The 21274-nt window shown below is 50.8% G+C and overlaps 1 protein-coding gene across 2 annotated transcripts in view; it reads right to left on the minus strand.

The window, feature by feature from the left end:
- The window catches only part of Slc12a7 (solute carrier family 12 member 7), an 81505-nt gene that overhangs the window by 19177 nt on the left and 41054 nt on the right, over positions 1-21274 (minus strand). For both annotated transcript variants that reach the window (XM_075975699.1, XM_075975700.1), the window contains exons 2-12: positions 13365-13459; positions 12847-12969; positions 8657-8803; positions 7449-7503; positions 6678-6808; positions 4905-5146; positions 3511-3722; positions 2311-2478; positions 1914-2012; positions 1177-1234; positions 320-494 (exon numbers count right to left, since the gene is read on the minus strand). In XM_075975699.1, coding sequence (XP_075831814.1) covers positions 320-494; positions 1177-1234; positions 1914-2012; positions 2311-2478; positions 3511-3722; positions 4905-5146; positions 6678-6808; positions 7449-7503; positions 8657-8803; positions 12847-12969; positions 13365-13459 — 1505 coding nt within the window. The remainder of the gene's footprint in view (positions 1-319; positions 495-1176; positions 1235-1913; positions 2013-2310; positions 2479-3510; positions 3723-4904; positions 5147-6677; positions 6809-7448; positions 7504-8656; positions 8804-12846; positions 12970-13364; positions 13460-21274) is intronic.

Raw genomic sequence — 21274 nt, forward strand, 5'->3', positions numbered from 1 at the left:
ACAGATGCCAGGTTCAGGGATACCAATCCTGGTTAAGTTCAGTGGGACCGTCCTTGGCACAGCCTCAACAGGGTCACGTGGACAAACATGGCCCACCAGAAAAAGGCTTTAGAGTGCTCGGTGGCCTCTGCCCTGCACCCTCAGCCCAGTAGCTAGTGTGAGAGATGACCAGTGTAGAGTCCAAAGGCAGGACCAATGTCCCCCTGTCTTCATTCCATAGGTTCAGCTCTGCAGGATGGACTCTTAGGGACCCTACATACTCAAACATGGCCTTTCAAGGCTCTTCTCAGGGCAGCCAGCACCATCTGCCGCAGCTCACCTGCAGGAAAGGGATGATGCCATCGCGGGCGATGGCCTGCAGCAGGCGGGGGGCCCCAGTCAGGCTCTGTAGGCCAGCACCACAGGTGGAGAAGAAGGAGCCAATGACGATGACCCAGGGGGATGGCCAGGCCAGCATGCCAATGACCAGGTTCCCTTGCAGGGCCTCCCCAAACCTACGGGTGAGCAGGGAAGGGGGTCAGTAGAACTTCCAGAAAGTGATCTGAAGACAGAAAAAAAAATATCTGTCTTCTATTTGAGTGTGAACCTCTGGGCTCAGGGAGAAGGGAGGTAAAAAACCCAACCCAGGTAGGAGGACCCAACCAGCTTGGCAGCTTCCCTCGGAAGGGGATTTGGGGGTCTGACACCATTCTGCTGGAATCCTCTCAGAACAGAAAGCCCTGGCTTACGCCAAGATGGTGTTGGCCATTGCCACTTCTGCAGCGGTCATATTTAGGTCTGGGGGTACAGTTTGTAAGACCCCCTGAAGCCCTGAGATTCTGACAAACTTGTACCATAAGAAGGAAGGGTCCACCATAGTCTATACTAAAGTCCCACTGACCCAGCAGCGGGGCTGGGGTCTCTGGGTCCCATCTCTCTCATTCTCACACCCCTGTCTACTCCTCATCTCCAGCTTCATCAGGCCTCAACTTTTCTGAGTAGTCTTTAGGCTCCAGGCTCAAGGGGCTGACACACAATGCTTTAGTCAGGCAAGAGGCAGCGTGACTGGTTAAGTAAGAGCTTTTAGCTCACACACAATTGTGAGGCCAAGGGTAACTGAGTTTCAAAGCTGAAGTCTCTCTCAGGAAAGACAATATACCAATTAGAGTCAGTTCATGTAGTAAAAAACCAACATACTTATCTCGCAAGACCACACCCTCGATGCAGGCCCCAAATAGCACTATGCAGGAAAGATCTGAGCTGAAGTCAAGGAGTGGTCAGTCCCAGGCCAAGCTCCAGATAGATGCATACTGGCCAGTGGGCCCTATCCCATGGGGCTGAACCCAGGATGACTTAGTGGTAAGATATCCCCATACCCTGTCCCCACAGTTGTAATCTCACACCTCCATAGTCCTTTGGACACTGTCCTCTCTAAAGAGAAGGCAACCTCAGGGTACTCAAAAAGTGCTTGGTTGGTGGCCAGACCACCCTGCTGGGAGGACACTGGGCTCCTGTAATGTCAGTTTCACAAAAGCAACTGTGGTCAGTGTTCATGCCACATACCACACTACACCCAACCCAGGCTGTATAACTAGTGTCCCAGACCAATCCAATGGTGTTCTGTATTTTTTTTCCTTTGATATTACTGGATATATGATGCCAGAGCCTTGTGCATGTTAGATAAGCACTCTACCACTGAATTATAACCCTTAGTTCTTACTTGGGATTTTGGAGGGACATGTGCCAAATACGATCGCAAGAGAACAGGAATCCGGGTGCCATGTTTTAGTACGGCACATCACATAGGGCTGCCAGAGCTACAAGCAGGGCAGCCTGTGGTCAGGCCATAAACCTAGAAAGTGCACCACAGATGGGTACAATGAGAATGTGAGTGAAGGGCTTGAACAAGGGCAGCAGGACCCCTTTAAGGATACAAATGAAAGACGTGGTCACGATGGCCAGAATGGTTCCTGTTGGGATGGACTTCTGGGCGTCTTTGAGGTCCCCAGAGCGGTTGGATCCTGCCATGATCCCTGCAGAACAGACAGGAGTGACAGTGACTGAAAACCTAGAGGACATCGCCCACAGCACAACTCATCTGTAGGTCAGGAAAGACCGGCCAGTATCACCACTGCTTGCTGGGAAGATGGTCCCTGAGGACCGAAAGACAGAGAGACGTACACACAGAGAGTAGAAAACAGACTGACCAAGAGACAGAGACAGCAACAGCCATAAAGACAGAGTCAAAGGAAGATATTCATGGGGGAATACACAGAGAAACAGACACAGAGGCAAGAGAAGCAGGGGAGGCAGGGAGGCGGGGAGCCTCACCTGTTACTGAGGGGAAGTAGATGCCAACTAGCATGGTGAAGTAGGTCATGATGTCCGTGAGGACGTATGGCAATGCACCAGGCCGGCTCTCCTCAGACACGGGTACTGAGGACACGCCCTTCTTTTCCACAAATGCCCCCTTGTCTGAATATGTGCTCCACAGGTTGTCTGTAAGGAGAACAAGCTGGAGTAGTAGACCTCCAAACAGAATCCTTCCACCTTCTGCTGGGAATGCTCACCTGGACTGTGTGCCCAGCCTCACCACTGACAACCGCAGGTGGTTCTCACTCTTCCGTGGCTCTGATTTCAATCAAAGATACTCAGCTTGCAAGGACCAAGGGCAAGAAGCTACTCCCCCCCTCAACCCACCAACCTCAACACAAGGTTTCACACTAGGGGATCCCTGCACACAGCACCTACATGCTCTCAAACAGCTAGCTGCCCACAGTCTTAATGCCCTCCCTGCTGGGCACCCACCAGCATGGCAGCAACACAAAGCTGTAATCGTATTAGTTCTTCCAATAATCCAAGAAACTTGGCCGCCTTCACTCTCCACTGGCCCAACGCAGTTTTGCACCAACTGTGAACACCCCATAGGGACCTCTCCACAACTGGCCTTCCATCCCCGTGCACTTGATGCTTCCCTTGAGATCGCTTGGGAGTCGCTTCCTCCAGAGGGCTTACCTCAGAGATTCCAGGAGGCCCTGTGAGTGAGGGATCCCTGTGCTCCTCACCCCTCAACCCAGACAACCCTCAGCTGCCTATTGACATCACACCATTCCACTGGGGAGCACACAGAACCACAACCTCACAGAGGGCAGATACTAGGACCAAGTGTTCAGGCTCTCCAGGAACAGTTCCTTCACACCAAGATGAAACTGCCCCCTATTTGTTATCCCAGCATGTGGAAGGGGATGACAGGGATGGTACCAGTCCATCCTTGTCACCAGGGTTCTAGGCCAATCATGGATACATTGCAATTTCCAGGCCATGCTGGGCTGTAAAGTGAGTATTTATCTCAAACAAAGATTGAGTGCCTGGCCTTACCCAGCTGGTTTGTAGCAGCTGAAGGAGGTCATTCCAGACTAGAGTTTGGCTGGACAGGACTCCAAGGATTTGTCTAAGCAAGAGGAACCAGGGCCCTAAGCGTAGTCCCCAGTAACCCACGGCAGTGGTCACAGCCTTCCCCACCAGACTTACCCAGGAAGACACCACTGGCCACACCAGGGATGCCCTGGATCTCAGTGACATTATTCTGTATAAAGTACTCATCACAGGTGGCACTCAGGCTAGAGCCATTGCAGAAGAGGCGCCAGAGTGCAGTGGTCACTGTGCCATTGCTGACAACCTGCGTTTTGGCACAGGTCTCAAAGCTGCGTTTTGCCAGAGTGCGGTTCCCAAGTAGACAGACCCTGGAGCAGGGAGAGGATAGAACTTGATTTCACCACTCTGCTTGGCAGACTCAGTGGGAGGCTCAACGCCTCCCATGTTACTGCAGGGGCCACATGTCAGGAGCAAGCATCAAGCCGGATTCCAACAGTTTAGGGACTGATCTCTCATACAAGCCCTCAACTGATCAGGGCTGCCTTCCTCCTGCCTGGGGCAACTCTTTCTAGAAGGAAGGTGGTCATATCCTCCACAAAGATGGCAAGCCCACAGCTCTGGGGGTTTCATTGCATCTTGGGCTCCTGTCTTCCCTATCAAGGACCATGGCAGCTTTGGTCAGTCCACGCCCAAACAACCACCTCACCCCTGGCTTGGTTCACACTCACTCGCTTGCTTGCTATTACCCTGGTCACCTTGGTTAAACCTCCTCAATTCCACAAGAGGGCAAGAGCCAGCCCATCGGAGGGGTTAAACCTCCTCAATTCCACAAGAGGGCAAGAGCCAGCCCATCGGAGGGGTTTCTATGAAGATGAGGAAGCCAGGTCTCATGGGATAAGGATAGGCCACACTGGAAAAACCACTGTGGGGGTTTGAATGAGAATGTCTCCCATAGGTTCAGACATTTAACACTTGGTCCCCAGTTGGTGGCGCTGTCTGGGGAGGCTCAGGAAGTTATGTTATTGGGGACAGACTTTGAGAGTTCATAGTCCTACCCCACTTTCAGTTCACGCTCTCTGTGTCATGTTTGTGGCTGAAGATGGGATCTGTTTCCTATTCTCCATGCTATGTCTTCGTGCCAGGATGGACTCTTATCCGTCTAGAACCATAGGCCAAAATAAACTCTTCCAGAGGTTGTTTGTAATCTTGATGCTTTTCACAGCAACCTAAAAAGGACTAATGCATTATTTCCAGAGGGCCACTGGCTACCCTGAGGTGTGGGGACAACCTTCATTAGCTTCCTGTCCTCATAGATGCACCCAGAGCCAGCTGCATGGGCACTGTTACCATCCCGTACTCCAAAGTTTCTCAAAACCACACTGAAGCCCAGGAACAAGTGACTATCAAGGCCACCTCCATGCTCTTGCTTAGAAAAGAACTGAGGGTCTGAAAGAAGAGGAAACCAGGAGATCCAGACCCAGCCCCTGGAGAAACATTACAAGATGAACCCAGCATTAGATCAAGGCCGCCCTGCACAGCCTGGGACTCACGGGATGTCAGGTGGGGCGAAGGCTGTCTTGATGACCCCAGCATAGATGGCCATGATGGAAAGCACAACACAGGCTAAGAAGACCAGCGCCAGTTTGTTGACGTATTTGACGCCCACGAAGACCACGACTGCCATCAGTGCCAGCGCACAGCTGCCATACACACGCATGTTGTTCAGCAGCGCCGCCGCCTCGCCGTCTGCTGACTCTGCCTGGAAGACGGCTGCACTTGGAGAGATGTAGGTCTGCGGGAATAAGGCAGGTCAGCGAAGGAGGAGGTCCTGGCCAGGGACTCGTCCAGCCTTGACCTCACACCTTGACTCCTTCCCTGACACCACTAGCAAAGAAAGCCTGTCAGGACTGAGGGCACTGGGAGTACTGAGACAGTGTTTCACCCAAGATGGACTCAGGGTGCCAGCCCGCAGTCATTCCCTGTCCAGTTCCCTCAAACTGCCAGAGCCAGATGAAAACCAGCAGTCTAGGAAGTTGGCCACCTTCTTAGTGGCAGACCTGACTTGGTCAGGTTACTCATAGGCAGGGGTGAAAACCCCTGTAGGGAGGAGTCAGGGACTCCTGACAACAGCCTCAGCAGAACCCAGGGCATCTCCTCTGTCTTCACTAATGCCAGCCGACTGCTGAGCACACTCTCCAGAGAGCCAGCAAGTAGCTACTGTGTCCTTCAAGCTGCTCTACCTTAGAGACCAACCAGACCCTAGGAATGGACATGACAATCTAGAGCATCCCCCTTCATCTGCAACCCAGGACCTATAGGGGAACATGGACTCCTAGGTCCCAGCCCAGACTCCCCAAACTTGAATATATCAGGAAGCCTTTCTTAGCATGGGATGTCTTCCCTGCAGGCTCTGAGATACCTGGGTACCAAAGAAAAGAGCCAACTCTATGGAGATGGTTATAGTAACGGTTAATATTAATTGTCAATTGACAGGATCTAAGATCACTTAGGAGAAAAGCTTCTGGGGACAAATGTGATCCATATTAGACTAGCTTCTGACCATATCAGTGAGGTATTATCTTAATTAAAGGTGGTAAGACCCATCCTAAAAATGGGTAGCCCAGTCCCTGAGTTGGGATTTTGAACTCAGGAGAAGGCTATCTGAACACTAAGATTCGTCTCTGTCTTCTTCCTAGCTGCAGAAACAATGAGACCAGCTGCTTTGACCACCTGCCCCTGACCATTTTCTGGTCATGATGAACAGTATCCTCAAACTGAAAGATAAACCCTTCCTTAAGTTGCTTTTGTAATAGCTCATCACAGCAACTGGGAAAGAACTGGTACAGAGAATGAATTCCCCAGGCTTCTGGGATGTGAGATAAGTCAGCCTCAGCCATCGCCTTGTTCCAACCTGGAACCTTCATCTTCAAGGGTCACAGAAGGCATACTGTCTCCAAGGCTAACCATACCGTACCTGGGGGGCACACTACAGACACTTAGGCTATAAAACTCATTGACACTGAGCACAAGTCCTACTTCAATGCAGGGAATTCCATTGAATGCAAGACTGTAAGGACCAGAGCTGAGCAGGCCTGCTCTACCTTCAAGAGCTAGCATTGGTCAAGGAGTTGTACAAGCCCATGGCTCCTAAGACAGCACACTATGAGGTCTCATCCATCAGGGACCCAAACCCTCAGCCCAGAGAGCAGTATTGAGAGTCCAAATGTCCACAGCAGCAAGGTAGAGGACAGTCAGTGGAAGGAGTACAAAAGGGCTCACAGGCAAAGTGCCTGGGTAAGGAAGACTTTCATAGACGAACTCACCAGGAAGATCTCGATGGTACCCAGGATGTACATGGCACCTGCAAACGTTGTGCCCAGATAGAAGCAGAGGCCTACAGCCCCTCCAAACTCTGGTCCCAGCGAACGGGAGATCATGTAGTATGAGCCGCCCGCTGTAAAGATAGCCCAAGGAAAACATGGGTCAGGAAGTACCATTCACTATGAACATAGAGCATTCATTCAAAAAGAGATGTCCCCAGGACGGGACAAGCAGCTTTAGTCTTCCTTCAAAACAGACCCAGGAGGAAGCCTTGGGCAATAAAGTCATGTCTACCCTGTCCATAGGGTAGAGCTAAGGTGTGATGTGAAGGACCTGAAACAAGCAGGTCCAGTACCTCATTTGTCTTCAGAAAAATCTACTGTGCCTTCAGATGGTTACAAGAGACACTGGTACAGGCCTGCCAACTCTTTTTATGCATATGACAAGTAGTGATTGGTGGAGCTGTCACCGCTAGCTTCAGAAGGACCTGCCCTCCACTGAAGCTTGTGCCCATCTCTATGGTGTGGTTTCTGTTCTCTCTAACAGAGGACAGGCAGGAATGAGGGTGTGTCTACGCCAGGGCCTCTGGGGACAGGGCCACTCTCTTCTCTTCATGGGCAGCTCAATACCCCAGTGTTATCCTGATGCAAACTTTAATGTCATTGTCACCATGAGTCTGGGGAAGGGGATAGCAACCCTACACACGTAGCTCGTCCTGCAGGGTGAAAAGATCAATAAACTAACTCAAGAGACATAAGCGCTGGCATCCTCACCTGGGACTACACCGTTGGTCGCAATGGCACTCATAGAGATGGCAGTCAGCATTGTCTGCAAAGAAAGACAGCTCTTTCAGGAAACGTGTGCCCCAAGATTCTCCAACATGGTGAGCCTGAGGCTGCAGACTTCTGACCTCAAAGGAGTGCTAAATGATCAGCAAAGACAGGTCCTTCCCCCCCAAAAAAAAACCAAAATACAGGCTCCACCCTGCCCAACACAGCCCTGAAAGCTGAGCTTTGCCCAGGTGCCTGACCTCTAAGGAGTCCCAGGTTTGTCTCTACTAACCCATGAGGCACAAGGGGACACTTTATCTAGATGTGAATCCAACACAGTATAGGGGACCTCATCTTGTATCTACCTTGCCTCCAGGAACCACCCTCTGCTCCAGAAAGTGTATTTGTGGGTGTCAGGGGTGTCAATAGCCTCACAAAAAGTGGTATTAGCCTGAAGTGCCAGGAAGCATAGGCACATGCCCTCGGAGAGTCATGGCAGGACCAGACACATGAGTTAATGAGTTGGGGAAACTGACCAGTCGGGACAGAAGAAATGGCCAGTCGAAGGACAGTAGGTAGCCTGGGATAGGCACACAGTAGGAGCTATTAGCCAGGAGGTAAAGGAGCTCCCATTCAACCATATTATTTGAATTCCCTCCAGAAAGGACCCTTGTGCTTTCTAGTGACACCTGAGTAACTAAAATAAATTTATACTTCTCACCAGAGAAAGGGGAAGAGGAGAGAGCAGGTAAATAGACTGTGAGCAACAATAAAAGGTAAATTTCTTTTTAGAAAAGTCACTAGAAATAAGGAGTCAAACAGAGGCAGTGATGAGTCTGCTCTGAGTTCATTCCACCACCCTCAGCCTGGACTTGAACAAGCTACAGACCTGTCCCTTTCTCTACAACAGAGATCCTGAAAAATGCCCACAGTCCTTCCAGGGTAGTCTTGCCACAGCCTAGTGATAGGCACCTGTCCCTGACTCGGCCTTCAACCCAGGTGTGCCCAGATGCAGAAATGCCACTCCTTTAGAGTACAGCTACATAAGGTCCTCAGACTAGTGGGGAACCTGGCCTTTGCCAAACTAGATGGGCCAGTGTCTTTCCCACGTTCTCTGCAGGAGCTGGTTTCTAGAGAAGCCAACAGGAATCTCCCAGGGCCCTAGGCCCAGCTCCTCGGGAACTGCCGCAGGACCCGCTGAGAACACTCACACAGGTACAGCACATGGACACGATGAGGAAGGACTCCAGCACACCAGCTGCCCCCACAATCCAGGTCAGGCGCAGGAAAAGGATAACACCCAAGATGTTCTGCAGGCAGGGCAAGTAGACGCCAATGAAGGTGCCCATGCGTGGGGCCTGGAACAGAGAAAAACATGTCAGGGGTCTCCCACAGCCTGTACCCACTAAACCTGCCTCGAACCCTACCCATGCTTTGGTTTGGAGGAACTGAGGAACCAGGAGGAACATGGCGGCCACACAGTGAAGAGACAGGATAGCAAAGATGCCTGACAAAAACCCATGTCAGAAATAAGATGAGATTCCATGGTCCTAGAGCAGACCCCAGCTGTCTAGGGCACTGAGCCGGAAGTGAGGAAAATCACAAGGCAGAGCACAGGGACAAGCCCCCTGGTCTGCTTTCCCACTGGGGAGAAGATTCAGAGGGGGAAATCTGAACAGCAAGATAGGATCCCTGCCAGATCTGAGGCAAGCTAGGGGCCTGAGTCTTGGATCCCGGAAGCGTGAGGCATGAAAGAGGGGCGGCCAGAGAGGAGCTAGGTACAGGTAAGGCTGCCTGTAAAGTTCAAGAGTCTCCAAGTAACATAACCGGTAACAGACAGGAGATTTGAGGACACAATGGCTCAGAAGCCAGACCCCAACACAAAGGAGGCTCATCTCAGTGTAGGTGAGCACAGCATGACCATGGAGGATTGGCTTGGCGCATTCCCTGAGGATGATGATCACAAGGTTGTTACAGAGTGATGCTCACACAGAAGCCTGACAGGACGTCACACAGCCTGACAACAGGCAGGGAGAGCCCAGCAGCTAAAGAGTGGTACTGAATGGTTGTGCCCAGCCAGAGAACAGACTCCAAGGAGAACAAACTGACCACCTAAACCTGCAAAGACAGGATGGCAGCTCAGGCCTGAACAGGGCCGTCCCAGAGAGTCACCCCAGAGCAGGGCAATCTGAGCTCTACCAACTGGAGAACAGAGGTCTCACAGGAAAACAAGAGAATATGTGGAAAGCTCTGGGTTTGAAAGCCTGGAGGCCTTAGCCCTGAGCCCAAGGCCAGTGGGCAGCAGCGGGCAACACTGAAGAGAAAGATAACAAGAAGATGGAGACCTAGACCTTGACCTCATGGCCTCCCTGTCTTTGAGGTGTGGACTATACATATTTCTGGGGGCAGAAGTCTTTGTGGGCTTGAATTCTGCAAACTGGCAGATGGAAAAATGCCTTTGGAATTTTTTAAAAGAATTATTTTTATCTTTAATTATGTTGTGTGTGTGTGTGTGTGCGTATGTGTTGGTACATGCACATGAGTGCAAGCACCCATGGAGGGCAGAAGAGGGCACTGGATCCCTTGGGACCGCAGTTACTGGTGGTTCTGAACTGCCCAACACAGGAGTTCTGGAAGGGTAGCAATCACCCTTACCTGCTGAGCCCTCTCTCCAAACCATCTGTTAGATTTCCCAGTTAAATTTAAACAATTTAATTAAAGAATTAGCCGGGCGGTGGTGGTAGCAAACACTTTAAATCCCAGCACTCAGGAGGCAGAGACAGGTGGTTCTCTGTGAATTCAAGGCCAGCCTGATCTACAAAGCAAGTTCCAGGACAGGTAGAGCTACACAGAGAAACTGTCCTGAAAAGCAAAACAAGAAAGAAAGCGGGGGGGGGGAGGAAAGAAAGAGAAAGAAAGAAAGGCCACAGTGATGTGGGAGTGTCATATATCAATCTGTTGATTTCCTTGGTTAAGCAATAAAGAAACTGCTAGGCCCATTGGATAGGCCCACCCTTAGGTGGGTGGAGTAAACAGAACAGAATGCCGGGAGGAAGAGGAAGTGAGGTCAGACTCCACAGCTCTCCTCTCGGGAGCAGACGCAAGAGAGACGCCATGCTACCTGCTCCAGGGAAGACGCACACCATGCCCCAGCTCCGACCCAGGATGGACTTAGGCTAGAATCTTCCCGGTAAGCGCACCTAGGGGCGCTACACAGATGATTAGAAATGGGCCAGAGCAGTGTTTAAAAGAATACAGTGTCCGTGTAATTATTTCGGGGCATAAGCTAGCCGAGCCAGGCAGGCGGCTGGGGTGTTTGGGGATGCAACCCTGCCGCCGCCCCATATTACTACACCACAGTGTAAGGTGGACATTAGCGACAGCCCACAGAAGCGTGGCAGAGAACAACCTGTAAACAGGGCAGCTTGAAAGTGCACAAGCAGCTGCCCAGGTCACATGGTTTCGTTTCAGCTCCCACTAAGACACAGCCTCAGGAGCTAGCTGTCTCCCCAGTATCCTAGTGCCTTGGGGTCCCAGATGCCTCTAAAGGGAACGGCCAACTCTGAATGCTTAGCTTTGTTCAGATGCATTGAGCCCAGAGGACAGAGCAATGAAAAGTGATGCCTGTCTCTGGGGACACGCTTCTGTGACATCAAAGGAGACACCAGAGTCAGGCTCTACTCCTCCTGTCCTGCCCACCCAATGGATCCCTAAGTAGGGCAGCTGTTCATGTCCAACCAAGATAAGTACCTCTGCTGAGGGCCGAATACTTCATCAACTGAAACCCAGTCCAGGAGCCATGTCCCCAAGGGAAACACTGACCAAAGAATTGCCATATGTTGGGCTGGGGTAAAATATACTAAGTACAATCTCCCCAAATGTGACTGCTCTGTTTTCAAGGAGCCCTGGGAGGGGGGAGTGGCAGCCAAGCCTACTAGGTTCCACTCGTGGGTAATAAGAACTAAACTATGGGATCAATTTGAGCAGTGCCTTGGTTGACCCTCAGTCAGTTCTAAGATTCAGTCAGACCAGTATCTATTATCGGCACAGGCCAAGTTTTCCTTGGACACAAATTTCAGCAGACAAAAGAGATGGGCAGAGAATTCTGGGAAAAGGAAAGGTGCAGACCCTGTCACAAGCCAGATGCAGAGGAAGCAAGATGAGAAGGCCTTACGGAGAAAAGGTACCAAGCCACATGGCTAAAAGCAGATAAGAATTATGAGGTAATTTAAGTTGTAAGAGCTAGTTAATAATAAACCTGAGCTAACAGCCCAAACAGTTTATGATTAACATAAGACTGTGTATTTCTTTGGGACTAAATGACTGCGGGACTGGGTGGGACAGAAACTTCCGTCTACACGCAACCCCTAAATTCTCCTCATTCATCGCATCTGGGAAGCTGTGACTTTGATCAGAGGATCTGGGAAGGGGCAGGAAGAGGCATAGACCAGAGAACACATCTGAGGAGGCCAAGAAGACAGCCCATGCCCTTGTTAACAATTGTTAACCCTGTCCCCAAAGACCACAAGGCCCCAGATGCGACCAGTTTCAAAAGCACTGAACATCGTGAAGACCTGCAACACAGTACTAACTCTGCTGGGCTCACACCAGGAGGGAAAGAAGGCGGCTAAGGCCACTCTGTGGTCTGACCTCCCTGGAGCCACCAACAGGATGGGCACCGGCTCATGGGAAACACCCAGGAAACAGCTGGATGTGGCACACAGGGTGGACACAGAGGAAGGGAAAGGTGGAGGGTAGATGAGCTGGCTGTCACCTGACTTGGCAGGTGTCACACGAATGAACACCTTCATTTGTGTTCACCAGCACTGGACTCCTCCTTCCAGAGAAAACAGGGGCCTTTGGGAGTTATAAAAAAGGGGAATAAAAGTCAAAGTCTTTAGTGATAGCTCTAAACTAGACATAGTGGCACACACCTGTAATCCCAATACCTGGAAGCTGAGGCAGGAGGACGATTGTGAGTTCAAATCCAACTTTGGGCAACATAGTGAGTTCCAGGGAAGCCTGGGTTATAGAGTGAGGCTGTCTCATAAAACAAACACATGCACAACACAACCAAATAATAAATGAAACAGAACGTCAGTACCCTGCCAGATCTCAGGCAGGACTTAGCACCACTCTTGTGCTCCCTGGAGTTTGTGGCCCCACAGACACCTACTCAGAGTGGGCAGGGCAGTCTGCACAGGACCGCTAGGACCTTGTTTCTTCTCACCCAGGTCTGTGGCTCTCCCAGAAGCACAGGGCATTGGAAGTATCCACTGAGACACAGTACCAGAAAGATGAAGAATGAAGGAGGAGGATGCGTGTGTTGTGGAAGCCTGGCAAGGGTGTTCTCTGACCAGAAAGTTTCGAGGCTGCTGTCCACACAGGGCAGCATGGGTACCTTGATTTCCCGCCTCCGGCTGTCCTCATCTTCCTCATGCTCCACCACACCCTGGCTCAGGTTGGTATAGTTGGCCAGTTTGTTCAGCAGCGATGACACCATGGGGTTGCTGTCCATCTCTTCCTAATGGGTACAAAACATCAGAGAGGTAGGAACCAGGTTCATTCAGCATCCCAGGGCAGCAGGTAACGGACCCAGCATATACCTCTTTTCCAGGACTATGTGGAGCCTCAGGGCCAGAGTCAAGATGCATGGAAGCCCCCAGTCTGTGCACCCTGAGACACCTGCTCGGCAGGTCTGGATTCAGAGGGGTTCTGAGAGACTCCCCGAGGCTTCAGGAATTATAGAGAATGCACCTGCCCGAGCTGCAGCTCACTTATCAGGGACAGATAAGCTCAGTGGATCTCAGACAGAAGCATCTTCCTCTGCCATCAGGGCTGAGGATGCCTTGCTTAGGATGCTCCTTTACTTTTCCACATGAAAGTCACTTCTTTCTGTAGAAACTAAAACAAAATTACCTCGAAAAGTGCCATGTTCTTCCCCTCAAAGTAGCTCTCTCTTTCCACCTCCACATTATTGATGAACGGGCTGTTTTCCCTGGGGTTTCCATCTCCTGTGGAAGACAGCCAGGTCAGTCTCAGGAGGAAGTGACAAAAGCCAAGCGTGCAGCTCTGGGGAGCAGGCACCAGGTACCTCCCTCCCACCACCACCAGTCCCTATCTGTGGCCTTGGCTAAAGATACTTTGTCTAAACTTTCTTTCCGCCCACATGTCCACGTCCCGCAAGAGTCTGTGTGTCCCCAGCACAGGTAATTTTGTGTAAAATGAAACATCAGCCCATTTGTTCACATTGCCTATTGAGGACTGAAAGTCTACTCCCCACAGTAGGGCTGGTCCCTTGGTTGAGGAGCACCTGTTGGCCCTCTCTGTGCACCCCACCATTTCAGAAGGTCTCCTCATACTTTGTTATGGGACCTGAAAGCCCTGGGCTGAACACTGGCTTCCAGGTTCAATGTTCCCTATGTAGGGGACAGGAGAGGTATCACCCAAACTGCAGAGAACAGTGGCCGCTCAGGATCCAGCCACAAGACAGCTGGGATTCACAGCTCAAGAGGCAGGCATGGCCACACAGTTAGCCTTCTCGGAGCACACACAAACGAGCCTGCCTGGGTCCTCAGGTGGCAGGATGTCAACACCAGGGTGTATCTTTCTGTTTCTGACCTTTGACCCTAACGTTGTCCACCTGATCTACTCCCAGGGTCCACCTGAATAGCTCAACATGACTCTGGGAAGGACATCTGTCCTGAATCACAGCTCTCCAGCCCCAACACTTCAGCACAGCCAATCCCAGGCCATTCAGGCCCTGAGTTGGGGAGTGGCCAAGTCAGTAGGTACAGGACTCTGTTTTCTAATCCCTTCCCTATCAGGGTCCTGGAAGAGATGTACCTCCAAGGAACTCCTCAGCCTTTGGCATACGGGACATGCTTCATGCTGCCAAGTTCCTAGACTGATCCTCTCTGCCTCAGTTTCCACATAGGAGATGGAACTGACACGTATGCTGGCATATTGTTGCACACTGCGCCCCCGTGTCTGCGCTCTGTGCGCTGGCACCCAGTTCACGAGCTTCAGGCAAGGGGGCTGGAGGTTAAAATACACAGACACACACAGAGAGACACAGGTCATCCTTGAATTCCAGAAGAATTCCCCCTTTATTGTGTTCAGGGACAGATTATATAGAGATAGCTACACCCTCAGCCAAACCCACCAGAAACCTCTCTCCTGCCATCAGGAACTCCTGAAGGTCTCGTGCTCAGAGCACCTGTAGGCACTCAGATCAGGGGATTACAAGAAATTCAGGATCTGGGGCCTCACTACTCCCAACATCTTCTCCCTAATTTTTTTATAAAGCAGAAGACCCTCCTGTCCACACAGCCTTTTGGTCTCTACTGCACCTAGATTCACTTTGGCCAGCACTCTATTGAACCTGTACTCAGTAGTGACCGCATTTCCTCAGGAGAATACTGGCTTTTAGGGAACACAAGAGAGCAACTTAAGCCTGTAAGACAGGTAGATTCAAGTATCCCAGAGACTGTTGGTTCCTCATACTATTTCCCACACACCCTCTTCCCCTCAAGTGAACAGAGGTGTGTGACTGTATCAGATTCAGGACTTTAAGGAGTGGCTTTGCCATGACCCCAGGAGCAGACAGAAACCACTGCTCCCTCAGCAGTCCCCTAAATAACACACCCCAGCTGCCATACCCCTATGGCACCACTGAAGGGGCCCCACTTAAATTATCTTTTAGGGAATTTGGGCGTTGTCAATCTATCTGGCTACTTCCTGCTGAGCAGGTACGCTGCATTCTTAGGGGTATTTACTGCAATTTACTGCCATTTTCCAGTCGTGCTCGACGCTGGTTGTGGCAACTGGTGGAGGGCGGGGGCTCCACCTCCCCACCAAGCTGGAAGGTGTTGGTGCGGGAGGTCCAGGCCAAAGGGCCTTGTCGTGGTAGTGCTGAGCTTCTGTGCCCTGAGGCCCACGCAAGATACCTTTCTTAGCAGTTCCTAGAATCAAATGCCTTTCTCCAGTCCAGAACACAAAAGACAACACAATCAACATATCACACATCTGTACACACTCATCTCTTTGAGCCATATACATTCTATCTTTTCCCAACACATACGTCCCCTCCGGCCGGGGACAACCCTGTTCGTTCACCCCTTTCTCGGTTGGCTTCCACTTGCTGCCAAGCCAAGCAAAGGACGTCAGGATTAACACATACCCCAATCCACCCTCACCTTCTGAGGGCTACCTCTCAGTGTTCCCTAGTTCCCGATATCTCGGTTAGGACCTCCAATGCCAATATATCGATATCTCAGTGGAGATCTTCCAATTGCCGCGCACCACGCCCCCACGTCTGCACCCTGTGCGCTATTACCCAGTTCGCGAGCTTTGGGCAAGGGGCTGGAGGTTAAAATACACAGACACACACAGACAGAGAGACAGCGACACGGGTCACCCTTGAATTCCCCAAGAACGCCCCCTTTATTGTGTTCAGGGGCAGATTATATAGAGATAGTCATGCCCCAGCCAAACCCACCAGAAACCACTCTCCTGCCATCAGGAACTCCTGAAGATCTCATGCTCAGAGCAGCTGTAGGCACTCAGATCAGGGGAAAACAAGTTGTTTACAAGAAATTCAGGATCTGGGGTCTCACTGCTCCCAACAGCATATGGCCTTATCGATACCTCTGGGAGTTCAGAACAAGGCTGAACAACCCAGGTACCCAGGATGTAGTCACTTAACAAACCCAGGCCAAGTTGGACCATACAGAGAGGTCACCATAGGAAGAGGGTTGCACAAAAGGCAGATCCTCATGGGAGAAGATGGGCAGCACTTCTCTGGAGCCCTAGTACCTTATCATGGTCCAGGGGCCATGGCTCAAGCACCTTATGGTGGGAATAGTATGGGGAAATCAAAGAGCTACCATGAGAATCCTCAGGGGTCTAGGAGAGTAGGAACAAGGGGGCGGGGTAAGATGGGGACAGAAAAAAAATCAAGAACAAGAGACAGAGAGGGGGAGAAAGGGAGAGATAGAGGGAGAGAGGGGGGAGAGAGAGGGAGAGAGAAAGAGAGAGGGAGAGGGAGGGAGAGAGAGGGAGACAGAGAGGGAGGGAGGGAGAGGGAGGGAGAGAGAGGAGAGAGGGAGGGAGGAAGAGAGGGAGGGAGGGAGGGAGGGAGGGAGGGAGGGAGGGAGAGGGAAAGGGAGAGAGAGAGAGAGGGAGAGGAGAGAGGGAAGGAGAGAGAGAGGAAGAGAGAGGAGAGAGGGAGAGAGAGAGAGGGAGAGAGGAGAGAGGGAGGGAGAGGAGAGAGGGAGGAAGAGAGGGAGGGAGAGAGAGAAAGGAGGGCAAGGTTATGCCAACAGGTGAGGCCCCACAGTGTGGCTGATACCAGTATCCTGTAAGGGAGTTTCTAGCTTGGTACATTTGGTACCAAGCCCTTATAGCTACCCTCTTTGGGTAGGATCCTCAGTTCTGCTGCTTCTTCGTGTCCAGAGTCAATTCAAGGCCCTGGACAGGCAGGTCCAGTAACCAGTGTAATCTCGTGGCCCCTGGGATGAGAGGAGAACACACCTCAGGGACTTTGGTTTCTGAACACAGAGTACCAAGGCTTTGGCCCATGGCCTGGATATCTCATGTTCCAGATGCCCAAGGATGTAGACATTTGTTCAGTCACAGAAAATATAGGCGGCATCCCCTGAGGGATAACGCAGGGATCCCAAGGTACTGCAGCCAGAAGTCTGCAGAAAGGGAGCATCCTCGAAGAAGGAAGGAACCCAAAGGCGACTTCTCTCTTGGAGCACAGGTCCCCTCTTGGCAGTACGACTAAGCCACAGAACCTCAGATGACAGAAAGAAAGGGCTGCCTGGGGACCAAGAACCGAATCCTGATGTGTAGGGCTTGAGTCCCCTGCGCTGGTGTCTGGAACCAGAGCCATGGCCCCTGAGCATATCCTGGGCTAGCAGCACAGTGTGGCGATGACCGGGAGCAGGACAATGATTCCTTACTTGGACATTTCCAAGGCAGCTACTTGGAAGGAGGAACCAGGTAAAAAGAACTCTGAACAGCAAGTTACATTACGTCCCCTTTCAGGTTTCACAAACTCTGTATGCGTGATACTTCTGGAGACAACTATCTTAAAAGCCAATAACTCCACGGACAGATTGGCCCCATTAAAGACTAAAGCCCTCTTTGAGAGAGGACACACGTACACACCCAGGTTTGTTTGGTTTTGTTTTGACAGGAGCTTTGAATTTCAAATTCCTCAAATCCCAATGGATTATGCCGGCCTTCCGGACACACCCCCACACACCTCCTACCCTATGAGCTAGTTCAGACCATGGCTTTACCACCAATCCGGGTGGCACCTGACGCAGTTCCCTGGTGCTCACTAGGCCCTTTCTGTCTCAGGAGACACCTGACCCAGTCCAAGTCACAGACTCCAATAATCAAGGTCATCAGGGGTCAGGGAACAAAGGAACACGAAGTGCCCTGCCCTGAATTTAAGCAGGCTCCCCTAAAAAATGTGGCATCTGATTACAGACACAAAACCAAAGCAGAGGGAGAAACCTTTGTTAGGGCCCACAACCCGAAGCGGCTTTGTTCTAATCAGAGATTCCCTCGCCAGTATTCACCCAGATGCTACAAGTTCCCCTGGTGTTCCCGGTTTTCCTAATTTGTGGTCCTTAGCTTCCCCAGAGATAAGGTAGGAGGAGGACTATGACGACTGGTCCTCTGCAGAGAATTCTGGGGCAGCACAGACAGCTGAGGACACAGCCACACTATGCCTGTCCGCAGTGTCTGACAGGACCGGAGCTCTGGGGACACAGGGATATAAATAGCAAGGCACAGTCCCCCCCAGAGATCAGCCCTGTATACCCTGTGTGTTCTGGACACACTATCTAGTCTCCCTCATGAGGACCTCACACCCTTCAAGTTCCGCTCACATCAGGACCTCAGAGAAAGCAGGAGGAGACAGGACTGTATATGGCCCACCATGGACTGAAGCTGAAAGCATGATCGGCTGGTCCTCTGCTAGATCATTAGGAAGCTGGGGGCAGAGGGAGGTCTGTGAATCAACCTATGCATCCATGCTCACCCTGGCATAACCATAACCATGCAGAGCCTGTCACACAAGTGAATGCTTATAAGCCGAGGCACAACCTCCCTGGGTACCCAACAAACCCATACCTGCCACCACCACACAGACACCAGGCCAGCATCATGTAAATCAGCCCCCTTCAACCTGGAGGCAAGAACCTGTACTCTCTACTAATCCCCATGTGGGGTCTCCTCATCTCACCAGCTTCAAATCTTACATGTAGAAGACACAAGACAGTCAACAGACAGATGAAGGACCACCAAAGGACACAGGGGAGGTGGATCACGGCAAGGTAGAAGTTCATCAGGTGTTAAGAGACTCTGGCCAGGAGAGGAGAGACCAGTGTAGCTCAAATCTTCCCAATGACTCCCAAAACTCCATCCCACAACTTCCTACTACAACACTTCTCTGTATGGGCTCCCAGTAAAGGGCCAGAAAGAGAGCATAGAGCCAGGTCATACACCCTAGGAACAGAACTGGACTCAAACGGAGTTCATAATACTGGACTTGTAGCAAGAGATGCTGGTAAGCCCAGGAGAACCAGGTCTCCACAATAGAGGGAGGGTAGAACTTCCCCTAGCTCACTCTGTTCCCACACGGGCCCCCTTCCCATAGGAGCACATAACACCAGCCAAGGCACCAGACATGGGGTCCCTGATCACAGCTCCCATGATGTCATTCTCAGAAACATGCAAACTTTAATCAACATATATCTCCCTCCCCAGAGTGACTCCTCCCCGGTCAATCCAGGGTCCCCTCAAAAGGGAAAGTGATGTTCAGGTTGAGGTATCTTCTGCCATCTAGCAGCTATAGTCACCCAAATAAACATACAACATTCCCACTGAGCTTAGAACCCACTGATGTTCCTGGAAGTAAGGACATTCAGGGTCAAGGGACTCGACAGGAGATGTACTCCAAACATCTTCCCAAAGCCACTAAGCACACTAGACTTCTGGAAGCTGGGTGCCATAGATGGGACACTGTGTAAGCTCTAAAAATTATCAGGTGGTGTGGGGGAGGACACTACATGTATTGGATACTACTCTGTATCCAATGCTAATTCTTTTACCTGGTAACGGATACATACAGAAATTCTGAAAGAAAATGTGCTTTGGGGGGAAAGTATACCCCCCCAAAAGGGCCTTACAGTCTCTGCATGCTCTCAAGCAGTTCAGTTTAGGAACAAATCTGTGTGTGAAAGACAGATGCAGGGGAAGGAAAAGACAAAGAATACTTCAACTTGGGAAAATGCCACATGAGGAAAGGCCAAGCAAAGGAGAGATTTTGTATTCTTACAATTTTCTGGTGTCTGGAAATAAGTTAATACCAGGGTTATAGAAGCCAGATGTGGTGGCCTTAATCCCAGTACTGAGGAGGCAGAGGCAGATAAAAGCTGTGTGAGTTACAAGCCAGCCTGGTCTACCATAGTTGCCAGCCTGGTCTACATAGTTTCAAGTTGCAGGCCAGCCATGGCTACATAGTAAGAACCTGTTTGGGAAACAAACTAACAAAAAAGCAGGGAATGCAAATACAAGGTGTCACAAGCTCTGAGGACAGAGAGGACCAGGGTAGGACTCAAAGCCCGAATACCCTCCAGAGGGTAGGAGACAGGGTTTCAGATTCTACCTTAGATGCTCAGATGGAGCCAACTCAAGCTCATGACCTTGAGCAAAGTCTCTGCTGCTCCCCTCCAGCTCAGCTCAAGTTGCTAGTCTCCAGGGAAGAGGGGACATTAAGGAAGGACACAGAGGGCAAGAGCTATTCAGAAACCATTCCTCCAGCCTGCACCCATAGCCTGAGCATAGGAGTCACCTGCCTGGGTCTCTCACTAGTGCAGCCACAATGCCAAACGAGCAACCGTAGCTGCTGTCCTCAAGAAACTTATCTGACCCTTTGCCCAGATACACAGATACAGCAACAATCGCTCATCTAAGGAAACATCACTCCTAGACTGATCAATACTCCAGGGAGAGGGGGGCACTAGTGCCCTGCACTAATGAGGTGGTACCACACTTGGGAAGCTGAAGGACAGATGACATTCAAACCTGCTCAATGGACGACTGTACAGGATGGCCAAGCCTGCTAATGCTGAAAGACAATGTAAGGACACAAACAAAGGCTGGGAGACTGGGGTCAATGTGACAGTCTCATCCTGACGTGCAGAGGCTGTGGTGGCTCATACTGTGTAGCTTCTGTACCTCTGCTTTCATTTCATCACTCAAAGTAATGTATGAATGCACAACACAAACACACACAGACACATGCCAGAAAAAAAAACACCTTAAAAAACAGCAAAACATCAGAATTTCAGTAAATTCCTCCAGTTGGGGCTGCCCTTGTAAGCTTGCGATCAACCACAGCATTCTCTCTAGTCTCCAAGCCTCACACCAGTTTTGTTAAAAGACACGCCCCATCATCAATGCCCACACACATGCTCCAGAGAGCTCCGGGCTGGGCAGATTCAGGGAGACTATCAACTGGGGTCACACCTGAACCAAATAAATGGGGAGTGTTTATGGTACCTCACCCACAGGGCATTGAGAGGGCATCCAAGAGTCTTCCCTGCCAAATTCCCCCAGAGTCAAGAGATAATTAAGAATCAAACACTTCCATTTGAGAAGTCTACCTGTATTTACATGAAAATACCAGGATCCATTTTATCACCTAGACGATTGTTAATTTTCAGATCTTCCCTAATGACTTTTATATCTAAATAGACTTAAATCTGAATCATACTTTTGAGAGAGTATGTTGATTTAAACACACA

This window comes from Microtus pennsylvanicus, chromosome 6 (assembly GCF_037038515.1).
Source record: "Microtus pennsylvanicus isolate mMicPen1 chromosome 6, mMicPen1.hap1, whole genome shotgun sequence".
In the NCBI taxonomy this organism is placed as follows: Eukaryota; Metazoa; Chordata; class Mammalia; order Rodentia; family Cricetidae; genus Microtus; species Microtus pennsylvanicus.